The following is a 17910-nucleotide window of genomic DNA, read 5'->3' as shown; positions in this document are numbered from 1 at the left end:
AAGCATTTCACAACATATATTTCAATACCACAGATATTCCACACAGATTTAACTAAATTGGCCAAGTAATGTGCTCCGTCTGTCTCTTTCCATGTCTGTCTCTTTCCATGTCTGTCTCTTTCCACGTCTGTCTCTTTCCACGTCTGTCTCTTTCCACGTCTGTCTCTTTCCACGTCTGTCTCCCTGTCTCTGTCTGTGTCTTTTCCTGTCTGTCTCTTTCCCTGTCTGCCTGTCTTTCTGTCTCTATTTCTCTGTCTCTTTCCCCGTCTGTTTTTATCAAGGTCTGAGTCTTTCCCCATCTATCTTTGTCTGTCTCTCTGGCTGTCTCCTCCTTCCCTGTCTGCCTGTCTCTGTCCCTGTCTGCATGTCTGTCTGTCTCCTTCCAGGTCTGTCTCCTTCCAGGTCTGTCTCCTTCCAGGTCTGTCTCCTTCCAGGTCTGTCTCCTTCCAGGTCTGTCTCCTTCCAGGTCTGTCTCTCTTTTTCACCGTCTGTCTCTCTCTCTGTCTGTCTCTGTCTGTCTCTCTCTATCCATCTCCCCACCGACATCTTATTACCTCACACATAAGCTTCTTATACTATGAATGTCTTTAGCAACCAATCACAGCTCCTGTAGTTCCAGGCTCCATTTACTTTAATGAAGGCATGTTTTTTGGAGAGTAACTGTAAAGCGCGGGGTTAAATTTTCCTGTCAAAACATAGTCTACGACGTTCCCTTGGTCACATGAGGTGTCTGTGCAAAATTTTGTGATTGTAGATGCGACGGTGCGGATACACTTTTCGTTTCACTTTTTCCCCATTATGTAGATAAGGGCAAAATTGATTGTTAAATTGGAAATTGGAAGGCGCGGGGTTAAAATTTCGCCTCACAACATAGCCTATGACGCTCTCGGGGTCCAGAAGTGTGTGTGTGCAAAATTGTGTGGCTGTAGCTGCGACGGTGCAGATGCCAATCCCGGACATATATACATACACACATACATTCAGCTTTATATATTAGATATATATCTATAGCTATGTAATATACAGTACAGACCAAATGTTTGGACACACCTCCCTATTCAAAGAGTTTTCTTTATTTCCATGATTGAAAATTGTAGATTCACATTGAAGGCATCAAAACTATGAATTACCACATGTGGAATGAAATACTTAACAAAAAAGTGTGAAACAACTGAAAATATGTCTTATATTCTAGGTTCTTCACAGTCGCCACCTTTTGCTGTGATTACTGCTTTGCACACTCTTGGCATTCTCTTGATGAGCTTCAAGAGGCAGTCACCGGAAATGGTTTTCCAACAATCTTGAAGGAGTTCCCAGAGATGCTTAGCACTTGTTGGCCCTTTTGCCTTCACTATGAGGTCCAGCTCACCCCAAACCATCTTGATTGGGTTCAGGTCTGGTGACTGTGGAGGTCAGGTCATCTGGCGTAGCACCCCATCACTCTCCTTCTTAGTCACATAGCCCTTACACAGCCTGGAGGTGTGTTTGGGGACATTGTCCTGTTGAAAAATAAATGATGGTCCAACTAAACGCAAACCGGATGGAATAGCATGCCACTGCAAGATGCTGTGGTAGCCATGCTGGTTCTGTATGTCTTCAATTTTGAATAAATCCCCAACAGTGTCACCAGCAAAGCCCCCGCACACCATCACACCTCCTCCTCCATGCTTCACGGTGGGAACCAGCCATGTAGAGTCCATCCGTTCACCTTTTCTACAAAGACACGGTGGTTGGATCCAAAGATCTCAAATTTGGACTCATCAGACCAAAGCACAGATTTCCACTGGTCTAATGTCCATTCTTTGTGTCTCTTCTGCTTGTTGCCTGTCCTTAGCAGCGGTTTCCTAGCAGCTATTTTACCATGAAGGCTGCTGCACAAAGTCTCCTCTTAACAGTTGTTCTAGCGATGAGAAGGTGTGTCCAAACGTTTGGTCTGTACTGTGTGTATATACAGTCATATGAAAAAGTTTGGGCACCCCTATTAATGTCAACCTTTTTTCTTTATAACAATTTGGGTTTTTGCTATTTCAGTTTCATATATCTAATAACTGATGGACTGAGTAATATTTCTGAATTGAAATGAGGTTTATTGTACGAACAGAAAATGTGCATTCTGCATTTAAACTAAATTTGACCGGTGCAAAAGTATGGGCACCTCAACATAAAAGTGACATTAATATTTTGTAGATCCTCCTTTTGCAGAAATCCCAGCCTCTAGTCGCTTCCTGTAGCTTTTAATGAGTTCCTGGATGAAGGTAGATTTGACCATTCCTGTTTACAAAACAATTCCAGTTCAGTTAAGTTTGATGGTCGCCGAGCATGGACAGCCGCTTCACATCGTCCCACAGATGTTCAATGATATTCAGGTCTGGGGACTGGGATGGCAATTCCAGAACATTGTAATTGTTCCTCTGCATGAATGCCTGAGTAGATTTGGAGCGGTGTTATGGATCATTGTCTTGCTGAAATATCCATCCCCTGCGTAACTTCAACTTCGTCACTGATTCTTGCACATTATTGTCAAGAATCTGCTGATACTGAGTTGAATCCATGCGACCCTCAACTTTAACAAGATTCCCGGGGCCGGCATTGGCCACACAGCCCCAAAGCATGATGGAACCTCCACCAAATTTTACTGTGGGTAGCAAGTGCTTTTCTTGTAATTCTGTGTTTTTTTTGCCTCCATGCATAGCGCCTTTTTGTATGACCAACCAACTCAATCTTTGTTTCATCAGTGCACAGGACCTTCGTCCAAAATGTAACTGGCTTGTCCAAATGTGCTTTTTCATACCTCAGGCGACTCTGTTTGTGGCGTGCTTGCAGAAATGGCTTCTTTCGCATCACTCTCCCATACAGCTTCTCCTTGTGCAACGTGCGCTGTATTGTTGACCGATGCACATTGACACCATCTGCAGCAAGATGATGCTGCAGGTCTTTGGAGGTGGTCTGTGGATTGTCCTTGACTGTTCTCACCATTCTTCTTCTCTGCCTTTCTGATATTTTTCTTGGCCTGCCACTTCTGGGCGTAACAAGAACTGTACCTGTGTTCTTCCATTTCCTTACTATGTTCCTCACAGTGGAAACTGACAGTTTAAATCTCTGAGACAACTTTTTGTACCTTCCCCTGAACAACTATGCTGAATAATCTTTGTTTTCAGATCATTTGAGAGTTGTTTTGAGGAGCCCATGATGCCACTCTTCATAGGAGATTCACATAGGAGAACAACTTGCAAGTGGCCACCTTAAATACCTTTTCTCATGATTGGATACACCTGCCTATGAAGCTCAAAGCTCAATGAGGTTACAAAACCAATTTAGTGCTTTACTAAGTCAGTAAAACGTAGTTAGGAGTGTTCAAATCAAGAAATTGATAAGGGTGCCCATACTTATGCACCTGTCAAATTTAGTTTAAATGCGGATTGCACATTTTCTGTTAGTACAAGAAACCTCATTTCAATCCAGAAATATTCCTCAGTCCATCAGTTATTAGATATATGAAACTGAAATAGCAAAAACCCAAATTGTTATAAAGAAAAAAGATTAACATTAATAGGGGTGCCCAAACTTTTTCATATGACTGTGTGTGTGTATACATATATATATGTATATGTATATATATGTATATGTGTGTGTGTGTGTGTATATATATATATATATATATAGATATATATATATATGTATGTATGTATGTATGTATGTATATATATATATATATATATATATATATATATATATATATATATATATATGTATATATATGTGTGTGTATATATATATATATATATATATATATATATATATATATATATATATTATTTCTATCTCTCTCCCATGTACCAACAGTAGTCCAGATTGTTAGGGATATAAGTTAATGATGAGGAGATGAAGGAGGCGAGTGTGAATGGATCCAGGGACTGACCCACTATAAGAAGGTGCAAAACTAAGTTTATCGTTTAGTCCCAATGGTTTGACTGTGTCTAATCTGACAATCCACTCACGCTCCCGTCTGGCCAGAGATTTCTTCTAGTCACCCCCTCGCAGGACCAAATGAAATACATCAATACCCATGAGTTGTAATTTTGTCCGGGTTACATCTGTGGCATGATTTAAAGTGTCGTGGTGTTTTCAGGAGGCTCATGTCAGTTGCCTCCTGTGCCGCTATGATATCTCTCATGTGTTCCCTCACACGTATGCGGAGGTCCCGCGATGTGAGACCCACGTAAATTAGGTTACATGTATATTTCATATAGTAGATGATATTAGATGTCCGGCAGGTAATATGATGTCTCACATAGGACCTACTCCCATCAGACGATGCAAAAGTATTGGCGCGTATCAGGGTATGTGCGCACGTTGCTTTTTACCTGCTTTTTACCTGCTTTTTTGCTGCTTTTTCTTCTGCGCTGTTTAATGCCAAAATGGATGTGTTCTTCTATTCAAGCAAAGTCTATGGGAATTTGGGTTTCTTGTTCACACTATGTTGTTCAAAATGCTGCCTTTTTGTGGCAGAACTTTGGTCAAAAACTCAGCTTTGCAGTGCAAAACCCAAATGGCAAAAACAATTGACATGTTGCTTCTTTGAAAAGCTGAGTTTTTGACCAAAGTTCTGCCACAAAAAGGCAGCATTTTGAACAACATAGTGTGAACAAGAAACCCAAATTCCCATAGACTTTGCTTGAATAGAAGAACACATCCATTTTGGCATTAAACAGCGCAGAAGAAAAAGCAGGTAAAAAGCAACGTGCGCACATACCCTCATATTGCGGCACGCTTTACAGCTTCCACATGGGAACGACCCCAGATTACTTTTTAGGGAAACCAAAAAGGGCTTTGTCCTCGTCGTGTAGTGGCTGTGCACCAAGTGATCTTTTAAATTTTTCCCCCTCTTGCCACCATCAAAGGGGCATTGGGTAATTTGGGACCCAGCACACTTATCTGTTCTAAGGACACCCCAATGTTTATTGAAAATACCACGAATGTCCTGCCACTGGTGGGTAAATGTGGTATTGAAGCGAATCACGCCTTCTTCCTTTTTTTAGTGCCACCACCCACTAACAACTTTGTCCTGCTGGTATTTTTAGCACGATTACACCCACTTTTTATAGATCTGTTTGAATATCCCCACGATTGGAATCTGTCCCTGAGGTCCAGTGCTTGTTCCTCAAAATAACATAATTGAGGAGAAGTGCCCCTCCTCACCGTCTGCTCCTTACACGGCTATGACGTCTGGCCAGTACCGCAGACATAGGGAGACTCACGGACAGACTAAAGGCAAGCCACCCACTCACCAGAACCCCAAGAAGGTCAAAACCCTTTAACCCATGTACAAGGATCTGGAATTCCTACAGGGTCCAGGGGGTCACGACCTGTGGAATGGCTGCAATCCAGAGGAGAATGGTCGTCAGGCAGGGTCTAAACCAGGAGGTACAAAATGGGCAAAAATGTGAGGATATGGAGAATCTATAATGAATGGTGTTTGTCAGACAATGCAGATATAAAATCTATAGCCTCCGTATTGCAGTTCCTTCAATTAGGATTTGATAAGGGATTGAACCTCATCACTCTCATATTGCAGCTTTCAGCCATTGAGGCTCATTTCCAAAGCATCATTTGGTTACAAAGTTTTTTTTTAAAGCTATTAAAAATCTAAGTCCTCCCTTTATAGCTCCAGTTCAATCGTGATATTTAACCCCTTTACGACCGCCGATACGCCTTTTAACGGCGGTAAATAAGGGTACTTTTTCCGATCCGCCGCTTTTTAACGGCGGTCGGAAAAAAGGGTCTAGCGCCCCCCAGAGTCAGAAAATTTCCGGGGTCTCAGCTGCCGGGGGTAGCTGAGACCCTGGAGATCATGATTCGGGCCGGTTTTTCCGGTCCCCGCTCACCTGATGACCGGTATACACCGTATACCGATCATCAAGTTATAGTAAATGACCGCGCCGGTAAAAAATGATTTATCTCCCATCTGGCATGATCAAACATGCCAGATGGGAAATAAATCTTTTTCCCGGTTCCCTCCGGTCCCCCGGTGTCCCCAAAGTGCCCCCCCCGACCCCCAACCCCCTCCCGAAAATCCAAGATGGCCGCGCGCACCGGCGATCACAGCAGCGCGCCGGCCGCATTTCCACTGTTCCTATGGTTTCTGTCGTATGTGCCATAACACATACGACAGAAACCTGCTCCCCAGGCCCTGCCGGGATCCCCCCTACCCCCCCCCTGGTGTTCCCCGGTGTCCCCCGGTGTCATACATACCTGTCGCAGCTCTGATCCCCCGCGGCCCCCCTCCTCCGGCTCCTTCTCTGCAGACTCCGGTCACATGTGCAGAGCAGATGACAGCTTCCTGTGTTCAGGACGCTGGCTGCTGCACAGAGTCTGCAGCTGTGACCCAGGGAGGGTGGGTGCAGATTCTTTGCACCCACTCTCCTCAAATGGAGGGTCTGCCCTCCTAGAAAATGGGGGATACGTTCCCTGAACGTGTCCCCCATATTCTAGAAGGTCCAGAGGCGACGTAGGACATCCAAATGGATTATTGTGGATTTTTTTTTTCTTTTCAATAAATTGGTCAATCAGGGAATGTTTGGGGGAGTGTTTTTTCAAATAAATTTTTTTTTGTTGTCAATTTTTTTTTTATTACTGTCAATTAGTTATGTCGGGTATCTGATAGACGCCGTGACATAACTAATTGCTGGGCTTGATGCCAGGTGACATTACACACCTGGTATCAACCCCATTCATTACCCCGTTAGCCAACGCACCAGGGCGCGGGATGAGCTGGGGCGAAGCGCCAGAATTGGCGCATCTAATGGATGCGCCACTTCTGGGGCGGCTGCGGCCTGCTATTTTTAGGCTGGGAAGAGTCCAATAACCGTGGCTCTTCCCATCCTGAGAATACCAGACCCCAGCTGTCAGCTTCACCTTGGCTGGTGATCTAATTTGGGGGGACCCCACGTTTGTTTTTTTTTTTTAATTATTTATTTATAAATAATTAAAAAAAAAAAACAGCTTGGGGAGCCCTCCAAATTGATCACCAGACAAGATGAAGCTGTCAGCTGTGGTTTGCAGGCTACAGCTGTCTGCTTTACCCTAGCTGGCTATCAAAAATAGGGGGGACCCCACGTCATTTATTTTAATTCTTTTTTTTTTTTTGGGCTAAATACAAGGCTAGGCATCCTTTAGTGTCACATGAAAGGCACTAAAGGGCGCCAGCTTAGAATATGCAGGGGGGTGGGACGTTATATATGTTTGACATCTATCCATTCATCCATTGTAGCATTTTACGCTGTGTGCCCACAATCAGGGTTTGCAACGTTTTGGGCGCAGAGTGTTTTCCCTGCGTCCATAACGCTGCGTTGTGCAGTAGAAGCACAGTGGCAGGATTTTTAGAAATCCCGTGCCCACTGTGTTTCTTTTCTCCGCAGCATAAATCGACCTGTGGCGCAGCTTCCCGAGCCTCAGGATGTCAATTTATGCTGCGGAGATGAGTGTTCTTTGCAGGTAGAATAGAACTAAAGTCCACAGCAGCCTGAACCCAAATCGTGGGCATGGGCAGCTGCGTTCTCCCGTGGACAACACTCACATTTCTGCAGGAGGCTGACACTGGGTACTAGACGCCGTGTCGCTGGATCATGGCCACATAGCCTAAAGGCTACTTTACACGCTGCGATATCGGTCCCGATATCGCTAGCGTGGGCACCCGCCCCCATCTGTTGTGCGACACGGGCAATCGCTGCCCGTGCCGCACAACATCGCGCAGATGCGTCACACATACTTACCTGCCCGGCGACGTCGCTGTGACCGGCAAACCGCCTCCTTTCTAAGGGGGCGGTCCGTGTGGCGTCACAGTGACGTCACTGAGCGGCCGCCCAATAGAAGCGGAGGGGCGGAGATGAGTGGCCGGAACATCCCGCCCACCTCCTTCCTTCCTCATAGCGGCCGGGAGGCAGGTAAGGAGAGGTTCCTCGTTCCTGCAGCGTCACACATAGCGATGTGTGCTGCCGCAGGAGCGACGAACTACATCGTTACTGCTGCAGTAACGATAATCGAGAATGGACCCCCATGTCACCGATGAGCGATTTTGCACGTTTTTGCAACGATGCAAAATCGCTCATCGGTGTCACACGCAGCAACATCGCTAATGCGGCCGGATGTGCGTCACCAATTCCGTGACCCTAACGACTCCGCATTAGCGATGTCGCAGCGTGTAAAGCCCCCTTAACAGTGAGAAATTTTTTGCTACAGCAACAGTTTTGTGAAGTACCTGTGGATTCAAAATGTTTACTATACTCCTGAATAAAATCCTTGAGGGGTCCAGTTTCCAAAATGAGGTCACTTGTGGGGGGTTTCTGATGTATAGGTGCCCAAGGGGCCCTGCTAATGTGACATGGTGCGCGCAATTTATTTCAACTTTTCCAAAATTCAAATGGTGCTCCTTCCATTCCAAGCCCTCCCATTTATCCAAACAAAGGTTTTTGGCCACATGTGTGGTATCCCTGCGCTCACAAGAAATTAGATAACAACCTGTGGGGTACACGTTTTGTTGTTGCCTCTTGAAAAAGTGAAAAATGTGTCGCTAAGTCAACATTTTTGTGAAAAAAATGAAAATTTCAATATGGCAACCTAAGCTTATCAAATTCTGTGAAGTATTCGTGGATTCAAAATGCTCAATATACACCTAGATTAAAGCCTTGAGGGGTCTTATTTCCAGAATGGGGTCACTTGTGGGGGACCTCCACTGTTTAGGCACCTCAGGGGCTCTCCTAATGCAACATGGCGTCCGCTATTGATTCCAGCCAATTTTGCAGTCAAATGGCACTCCTTCTCTTCTGAGCCCTGCCATGCGCCCAAACAGTTGATTTCCACCACATACAAGATATCAACAAACTCAGGAGAAATTGCGCAATAAATTTCATGGTGATTTTTTTCCTGTTACCCTTGTGAAAAAAAAAGCTACCTGGTTGAAGTAACAATTTTGTGGTAAAATTTTATTTTTTTATTTTCATGGCTCAACGTTATAAACTTCTGTAAAGCACCTGGGGGTTCAGGGTACTCACCAAACATCAAGATAAATTCCTTGAGGGGCCTAGTTTCCAATATGGGGTCACTTGTGGTGTTTTTTTGCTGTTTACGTACCTTAGGGGTCCTCCAAATGCGACATGGTGCCCGCAATCTTTTTCAGCCAAATTTCCTTTCCAAAATTCAAATATTGCTCCTTCCGTTCCAAGCCCTCCCATTTCTCCAAACAAAGGTTTCAGACCACAAGTGAGGTATCACCGCGCTCATAAAAAAGTGGGTAACAAACATTGGGGTCACATTTTTGGAATTACCTCTTGAAAAAGTGAAAAAATTGATGCTAAAGCAACATTTTTGAGAAAAAAATGAAAATTTTCAATGTGACAACGTAACGTTATCAAAATCTGTGAAGTACCTGTGGATCCAAAATGCTCACTATACCCCTAGATAGAAGCCTTAAGGGGTCTAGTTTCCAAAATGGTGTCACTTGTAATGGGTTTCTGCTGTTTAGGTACCTTGGCGGACATGTAAATGCAACATGGTGCCCGCAATCTATTTCAGCCAAATTTGCTTTCCAAAATTCAAATATTGCTCCTTCTGTTCCGAGCCCTCCCATTTGTCCAAACAAAGGTTTCTGACCACATGTGGGGTATTGGCGCGTTCATAAGAAAGTGGGTAACAAGTTTTGGGGTTCATTTTGTTGTGTTATTTCTTCTAAAAGTGAATAAATTTGGGGTAGAGCAACATTTTAGGTAAAATTTTATTTTTTGCTTTTTTTCATTCCACTTTGCTTTAGTTCCTGTGAAGCACCTGAAGGGTTAATAAACTTCTTGGATGTGGTTTTGAGTACTTTGAGGCGTGCTGTTTTGAGAATGGTGTCACTTTTAGGTATTTTCTGTCACTTAGGCCTCTCAAAGTCACTTCAAATGTGATGTGGTCCCTAAAAAAATGGTTTTGTGAATTTTGTTGAAAAAATGGGAAATTGCTGATGAACTTTGACCCCTTCTAACTTCCTAACCCCAAAACATTTTGTTTCAGAAATTGCGCTAATGTAAAGTAGACATGTGGGAAATGTTATTTATTAACTGTTTTGTGTGACATAACTCTCTGGGTTAAGGGCATAAAAATTAAAAGTTTGAAAATTGCAAAATTTTCAAAATTTTCATCAAATTTCCGATTTTTTCACAAATAAAAGCAAAAAATATCGTTCTAAATTTATAACTATCATGAAGTACAATATGTCACGAAAAAACAATGTCAGAATCACCGGGATCCGTTGAAGCGTTCCAGAGTTATGACCTCATAAAGTGACACTGGTCAGAATTGCAAAAAATGGCCTGGTCATTAAGTACAAAACTGGCTTCGTCCTTAAGGGGTTAACATTGCTTCTTAAAGCTCCACTAGGTTCTCCCTTTGAACCGGCGGAGCAGGCATCTACTAAACATCTCTACTGGAAAGCCTTATTTTTGGTGGCAATTAGAATGACCAAACACTTTGGAGAGTTTCCAAACATTATCATCCAGAGAACCTTCCCTACATATAGGGGCAGATCACATAGCCCTGACGCTCATGCCAGGTTTTCTTCTGAAAGCAGGATCTTCTTTCAATATCAACCAAGCAGGGGTGGGATTCAAATTTTTAACAGGTTCTCTGTAAACTCCGCCTATTTGAAAACCACACCCATTCTGTAACCACACCCACTTTGTTAGCCACACCCATTTTCACATACTTTCCTTAACCAAAAATACAAGTAATTTAAAGTATCATCTCTTTCCCCTTCTTCCCCTCCTATAACTTCATTCTCCTGTCCAGCACCAGTAGTTCCCGTCACTGTCAGTCATATTGTATTAAACGGTTTTTCTATAATTTTTAAAAATTATTACTAAAAATTATTGCTAAATTGGAACGGCCGACCTACCCTATACAGATCCAATCCCATGTGGTCTCTCCCCCCTGCAGATCCCATCCCATGTGGTCTCTGCCCCCTGCAGATCCCATCCCATTATGGCCCCTTTCTCCCCTGCAGATCTCATCCCATTATGGCCTCTTTCTCCTGCAGATCCCATCCCATGTGGTCTCTCCCCCCTGCAGATCTCATCCCATTATGGCCCCTTTCTCCCCTGCAGATCTCATCCCATTATGGCCCCTTTCTCCCCTGCAGATCCCATCCCATTATGGCCCCTTTCTCCCCTGCAGATCCCATCCTATTATGGCCCCTTTCTCCCCTGCAGATCCCATCCCATGTGATCCTTTTCCCCTGCAGATCCCATCCTATTATGGCCCCTTTTTCCCCTGCAGATCTCATCCTATTATGGCCCCTTTCTCCCCTGCAGATCCCATCCTATTATGGCCCCTTTCTCCCCTGCAGATCCCATCCTATTATGGCCCCTTTTTCCCCTGCAGATCCCATCCTATTATGGCCCCTTTTTCCCCTGCAGATCCCATCCTATTATGGCCTCCTCTCCCCTTATAGCCACATATAGTAACAGTTCCCATCTTATGCGGCCCCTCTCCCTGCAGCTTCGGCTCACTGAGCGGCTTACCTGATACAAGCAGCACCGGCCTCTCCTGTGTCTCCCGTCCTCCTCCGCGGCTCTCTGCAGTCACAGTGACGCTGACAGACGGCAGGAGGAGGAGCTCCCTCCTCTCACTGCCGTGACCTGTGTCTGCAGCATCATCGCGTCACTGCACGCCGGGTCAGGGAGCCGACAGGCTGCACTGAACCAGGAAGTGCGGCGCGGAGGTATGCAGATTCATTTGTGCTAGTGTCTTAAAGAGACACTAACACAAATGAATACAGCAGGGAACCGGATCGCCAGAGCTGTTTCTTGCCGGTTCTGGGAACCGGCTGCTATTTTAACAACCGGTTCTCCAGAACCGGACAGAACCGTCTGAATCCCACCCCTGCAACCAAGTGATAATCATCAGGAACCACCACTTCCATTCAGAGCCCATTCCACCTGATCTACCTTTGCATCTTGTGCTGAGTTGGCGCACGTACCTCTGGATCATTCTGCACAGCTGCAACCTGGTCATCGGTCTCCATGTTCACAAAGCACTACCATCTGGACACCTCTGCTACAGATGGTTCAGCCTTTGGCACAAAAGTGCTAGAACAAGCTGCACGGTCCTATTCCCAACCCAAGGGATTTATAAGTCACCTATTGCTTGTCAGTTCCCACTGTGTGCTGCTGTAGGACGACCAGGAATACCTAATGTTCATACCCACACATTAGCCAGTAGATGGCAGCAGAGTACACAGTACAATGCACATTTATCAGTCCTCAGTGTCCGCACAAACAATGCATTATACATCTCCTAACTCACAGCGGCTATAGTAATTCTGGAGCTGATCTACTGCCAGGGCCGGATTATAGGCGGGGCAGGCGGGGCTCCAGCCCAGGGGCCCCCACCAAAAGATCTTCTAAGGGGGCCCCCACCACCAGGGCCATACTTGTCAGCATTTTTTTTTCTTCACACCCTCTCCCCCTCCGTAAAGACAGTCTAATAAATCAGCTGTGTTTTCGGAGGGTGGGGTGGGGGGGGGTGGTGCACCGGCATTTATTTGTATCTGCGTCTTTAAGACGCAAAAACAAACTGCGGGCACAGGACGCTGAATGACCCCGGAAGTATCAGCGCTTGCACTTCCGGGGTCGGAGGTGTGCCAATGAGCTCCCTGCTATGTGCTGCGGGCCTGCGGCCGTCATGGGCGTACCCAGCGAGGGGCTGGGGGGCACCTGCCCCCCCTCCTAGAAGCAGAGGCACGGTGTAATGGGCTGCTGTATGTGCAGCCACGCTCCTCCGCAGTGTGTGCATGCAGGCCCGACACACTAGCTGCAGCAGGAGGCAGCGCTGTGCTGTGCCGGCTCTGCTGTGTGCCCGGCATGCACACAATGCAGAGGAGCGCAGCGGAGCCGGAGCCGGTGCTCGCAGCTTCCTCCTTCTTCCTATTCAAATGTATTTGCGTCTTTCAGACGTAAATACATTTGAACAGCGCGCCGGGACTGGGCCCCGCCCCCGACGTGCAGCAACGTGATGAGATCAGCACCTTGCTGACGTCATCACAGTGCTGCGGGCGCCGGCACACAGGGGACGTCAGATGGTAAGCGCTCCATGAAGGAGCCGAAGAGACAGGTTTAATTAATGATGATGAGTGGGGAGGGGCTGAGGACACATAACGGGGAACATTTCTGAAGGAACACAGCTTTGTGGCAGGCAGAGGAGGAGCACTGTATTCCGAGGGAGGGGGGGAGGCAGGAGTGTGTAGGGATGGGGCAGTGTGATTTGTGTGTGTAGGGGGTGATGAGGGTTGCATTGTATTGTGTGTGTGGGGAGGGTTAATGGGGGGTGCAATGTGTGTGTGTGTGGGGGGGGTTATGGGGGGATGCATTGTGTGTGTAGGGGGTGATGGGGAGATGCATTGTGTGTGTAGGGCGTGATGGGTGGGTGCATTGTATGTGTTTTGTGTGGGTGGAGTAATGGGGGGTGCATTGTATTTGTGTGTGTGTGTGTGTGTGTGTGTGTGTAGGGAGGAATGGTGGGTGCATTGTATTTGTGTGTGTGTGTTTGTAGGGGGTGATGGGGGGTGCATTGTATGTGTGTTTTGTGTGTGGGGAGTAATGGGGGGTGCATTGTATTTGTGTGTGTGTGTGTGTGTGTGTGTGTTTGTAGGGGGTGATGGGGGGTGCATTGTGTGTGTAGGGGGTGATGGGGGGTGCATTGTGTGTGTGTTTGTAGGGGGTGATGGGGGGTGCATTGTGTGTGTAGAGGTAAAGGGGGGTGCATTGTGTGTGTAGGGGTGATGGGGGGTGCATTGTGTGTGTGTGTAGGGGTAAAGGGGGGTGCATTGTGTGTGTAGGGGGTGATGGGGGGTGCATTGTGTGTGTGTGTGTAGGGGGTGATGGGTGGGTGCATAGTGTGTGTCAGAGCTGTATGTGTGTGTCAGAGCTGTATGTGTGTGTCAGAGCTGTATGTGTGTGTCAGAGCTGTATGTGTGTGTCAGAGCTCTGTGTGTATGTGTGTCAGCTGTGTGTGTATGTGTGTCAGAGCTGTGTGTGTGTGTGTATGTGTGTCAGAGCTGTGTGTGTGTGTATGTGTGTCAGAGCTGTGTGTGTGTGTGTCAGAGCTGTGTGTGTGTGTGTCAGAGCTGTGTGTGTGTCAGAGCTGTGTGTGTGTCAGAGCTGTGTGTGTGTCAGAGCTGTGTGTGTGTCAGAGCTGTGTGTGTGTCAGAGCTGTGTGTGTGTGTATGTGTGTCAGAGCTCTGTGTGTGTATGTGTGTCAGAGCGGTGTGTGTGTGTGTGTGTCAGAGCGGTGTGTGTGTGTGTGTGTGTCAGAGCTGTGTGTGTGTGTGTGTGTCAGAGCTGTGTGTGTGTGTGTGTCAGAGCTGTGTGTGTGTGTGTGTGTGTGTGTGTGTCAGAGCGGTGTGTGTGTGTGTGTGTGTGTCAGAGCTGTGTGTGTGTGTGTCAGAGCTGTGTGTGTGTGTGTGTCAGAGCTGTGTGTGTGTGTGTGTGTCAGAGCTGTGTGTGTGTGTGTGTCAGAGCTGTGTGTGTGTGTGTGTGTCAGAGCTGTGTGTGTGTGTGTGTGTCAGAGCTGTGTGTGTGTGTGTGTCAGAGCTGTGTGTGTCAGAGCTGTGTGTGTGTCAGAGCTGTGTGTGTGTGTGTCAGAGCTGTGTGTGTGTGTGTGTGTGTGTGTGTGTGTGTGTGTCAGAGCTGTGTGTGCAAGAAGCAGTCTGTGCAGCCCCCCAGAACTATATGGGTCCCACAGAGCGCTATGTCACCCATCCCAGTAATGAGTACACCACCAGAGCTGTTTGCCACTCCAGTAACGTCTATGCCCCCTGCCCCTCCTGTAATGTATATATTGTAGCCCCCAGCCCCTCCTGTGATGTATATACAGCAGTGCTGTCAGTGTGCAGTCATGTCTGTTAGTGACAGCCATCGTGAAACACAGCCACATGTCCTAAAGGAGCTGGACGGAAACAAGCGGGAGAGGTGAGTGAGGCTGCTGGCGATTTCCCCATATTAATACCTGTAAAGGCTCATGCGCACGTAACTGCTGAATATTCTGCAGCGATTTGACAGCACATGTGCGCGTCAAATCGCTGCAGAAACACTGCATAATGGATGCAGGTTTTCTTTACAAAAAAAGCCGATTTCATGCGCTCTGGCTGCTGCCCCCGCCATAGACAAAGCGGGAGCTGCATCCAAAGCGCACGGAATAATTGACATGCTCATTTTATGAACGCACAGATTTGGGTCAACATTTTAGCATCCAAATCGCTGCGTTCATAAAAGCAACGTGCGCACGTATCATGCACAATCTACATAGATCGTGCTGGGGACGCAGGACGCATGCATTTACACTGCAGTGCTATACGCAGCATAAATGCATGGAATTACGCAACGTGCGCACGAGCCCTAATGCGTCTGTGTCTGCATGTATGTCAGTGTATATGACTGTGCATATATTTGTCTGTTTATATGTATTTTTCTGAATTTGTCTTCAAATATGTATGTACGTATGCCTGTATGTGTATTTGCGTGTCGATGGGGCCCACTGAGACTTTCACCCGGAGGCCACAAAAACCTGGAGCCGGCCCGGGCTGCCTTAACATTGGGATCAATAAAAAAATATGTGAGTAAGGTTCTGTACGCACGTTGCGTATTTGCATGCAGTTACGCTGCGATCTGCACCGCAGCGTAACTGCATGCGTCCTGCGTCCTCAGCACAATCTATGAAGATTATGCAGGAGCCGTGCACACGTGGTCTAATAGAGCGCAGCGATTCGGCTGCTGCCTGAAGCGCTGCGTTCTAAGAAGTGACGTGTCACTTCTTTCATGTGCTTTGGATGCAGCCCCTGCTCTGTCTATGGGAGGGGCTGCACTCAGAGCGCATGAAATTGGCTTTTCATTACGGACTCTTTCTGCAGCGATTTGAAGCGCATGTGAGCTGTTCAAATTGCAGAAATTTCTGCAGGGACAAACGCAACGTGCGCACATAGCCTAACTCTACTTTCTGTGTATAAGTGACGAATGTGAGTTATCCTGGACTGTGTCTGTATTGTACTGTGTGTATATGTGACGGCTGTGAGTGATCCTGGACTGTATCTGTATTGTAGTACTGTAAATCTGAATGTGGCAGAACAGGATAAGATAAATGTTCATTGGATTTATATCTAAATGCTACGGTTCGCGCTCTACTGTTCTGGCTAAAAATGTTAACGTTATGGGGCCCCCACCAGATTTTCTGCCCAGGGGCCCCCACCAACCTTAATCCGACCCTGTCTACTGCCACATGACAACTGTTTCCCTCAGCGGTGGTTGAACGGGAAACAGGTTATCGCTCTGGTCAATGATCTAGAACACTAGTAGAATTAATGGTTTATGCAATGTTTGCTCCAAGTAATTAGTTAATAATATAGTTTTGCTATGTACCTTGCAGTTTGTGTGGAATTTTTTTTTTTAATATTTGTTATATTTAGATATATAATATTTACAGTTAATTATTCTAAAATAATATCAGTGTTTTTCTTGGCAGATGACTGTACCAGGAGCTCTGAAGGACGTCTAATATTTTTAAAATCTAAAGCAGATGATTGTAGTATCACACAAGATACTTGTACACAGCGTCCTGACATCTCAGATATAACCCCAGCCATTCACAGCAAAGATCGATCATCTGATGATTTTAATGAAGTATTATCTGCGGATTCATCACAGACTGTTAAACAAAATAAAAGTCGCAGAAGAAATGCTGAAGATAAAACAGCTCCGACATGGAAAAAGCCATATTCATGTTCAGAATGTGGGAAATGTTTTACTCATAAATCACATCTTGTTACACATAAGAGAATTCACACAGGAGAGAAGCCATATTCCTGTTCAGAATGTGAGAAATGTTTTTCTCAGAAATCAGCTCTTGTTACACATAAGAGAATTCACACAGGGGAGAAGCCATATTCATGTTCAGAATGCGGGAAATGTTTTACTAGTAAACAAAATCTTGTTACACATGTGAGAATTCACACAGAGGAGAAGCCATATTCATGTTCAGAATGTGAGAAATGTTTTACTAATAAATCACATCTTATTAGGCATCGGAGATTTCATACAGGGGAGAAGACATATTCATGTTCAGAATGTGGAAAATGTTTTACTATGAAATCAAGTCTTGTTACACATGTGAGAATTCACACAGGAGAGAAGCCATATTCATGTTCAGAATGTGGGAAATGTTTTACAAATAAATCAAGTCTTGTTACACATGTGAGAATTCACACAGGGGAGAAAGCACATTCATGTTTTGAATGTTGGAAATGTTTTAGCAATAAATCAGATCTTGTTACACATGAGAGAATTCACACAGGGGAGAAGCCATATTCCTGTTCAGAATGTGGGAAATGTTTTGCTCAGAAATCAGCTCTTGTTACACATGAGAGAATTCACACAGGAGAGAAGCCATTTTCATGTTCAGAATGTGGGAAATGTTTTGCTCAGAAAGCACTTCTTGTTACGCATGAGAGAATTCACACAGGGGAGAAGCCATATTCATGTTCAGAATGTGAGAAATGTTTTGCTAATAAATCAGCTCTTGTTAAACATGAGAGAATTCACACAGGGGAGAAGGTATTTTCATGTTCAGAATTTCATAACTAGTTTATTCAGAAATCACTTCTTTACAAGCATAATAAAATTTACACTGAAAAGCCTTTAATTAGTTAGATTGTATCAAAAGTACAGGATATTTTGAGACCTTAGGTTTCCATGATACTTTTACCTTCCTTGAGTGATACTCTTACAGGGAAGGTGGATTGTTTTATAATATATAAAAAATAGTTTCATAATATGTTTAGTGATGAGCGAGCACTATAATGCTCAGGTGTTCTTCTTGAGTAACGCGCAT

The 17910-nt window shown here is 45.5% G+C and overlaps 1 protein-coding gene across 1 annotated transcript in view; it reads left to right on the top strand.

Moving 5' to 3' along the window:
- LOC142243695 (uncharacterized) overlaps window positions 1–17910 on the top strand; it is a 541000-nt gene that overhangs the window by 446122 nt on the left and 76968 nt on the right. The window contains exon 3 of the mRNA XM_075315857.1: window positions 16794–17633. Coding sequence (XP_075171972.1) covers window positions 16794–17633 — 840 coding nt within the window. The remainder of the gene's footprint in view (window positions 1–16793; window positions 17634–17910) is intronic.

This window comes from Anomaloglossus baeobatrachus, chromosome 6 (genome assembly GCF_048569485.1).
Source record: "Anomaloglossus baeobatrachus isolate aAnoBae1 chromosome 6, aAnoBae1.hap1, whole genome shotgun sequence".
NCBI classification, from domain to species: domain Eukaryota; kingdom Metazoa; phylum Chordata; class Amphibia; order Anura; family Aromobatidae; genus Anomaloglossus; species Anomaloglossus baeobatrachus.
The sequence above is the reverse complement of the archived record's forward strand: the minus strand, read 5'-3'. Positions and strand labels throughout refer to the sequence as shown.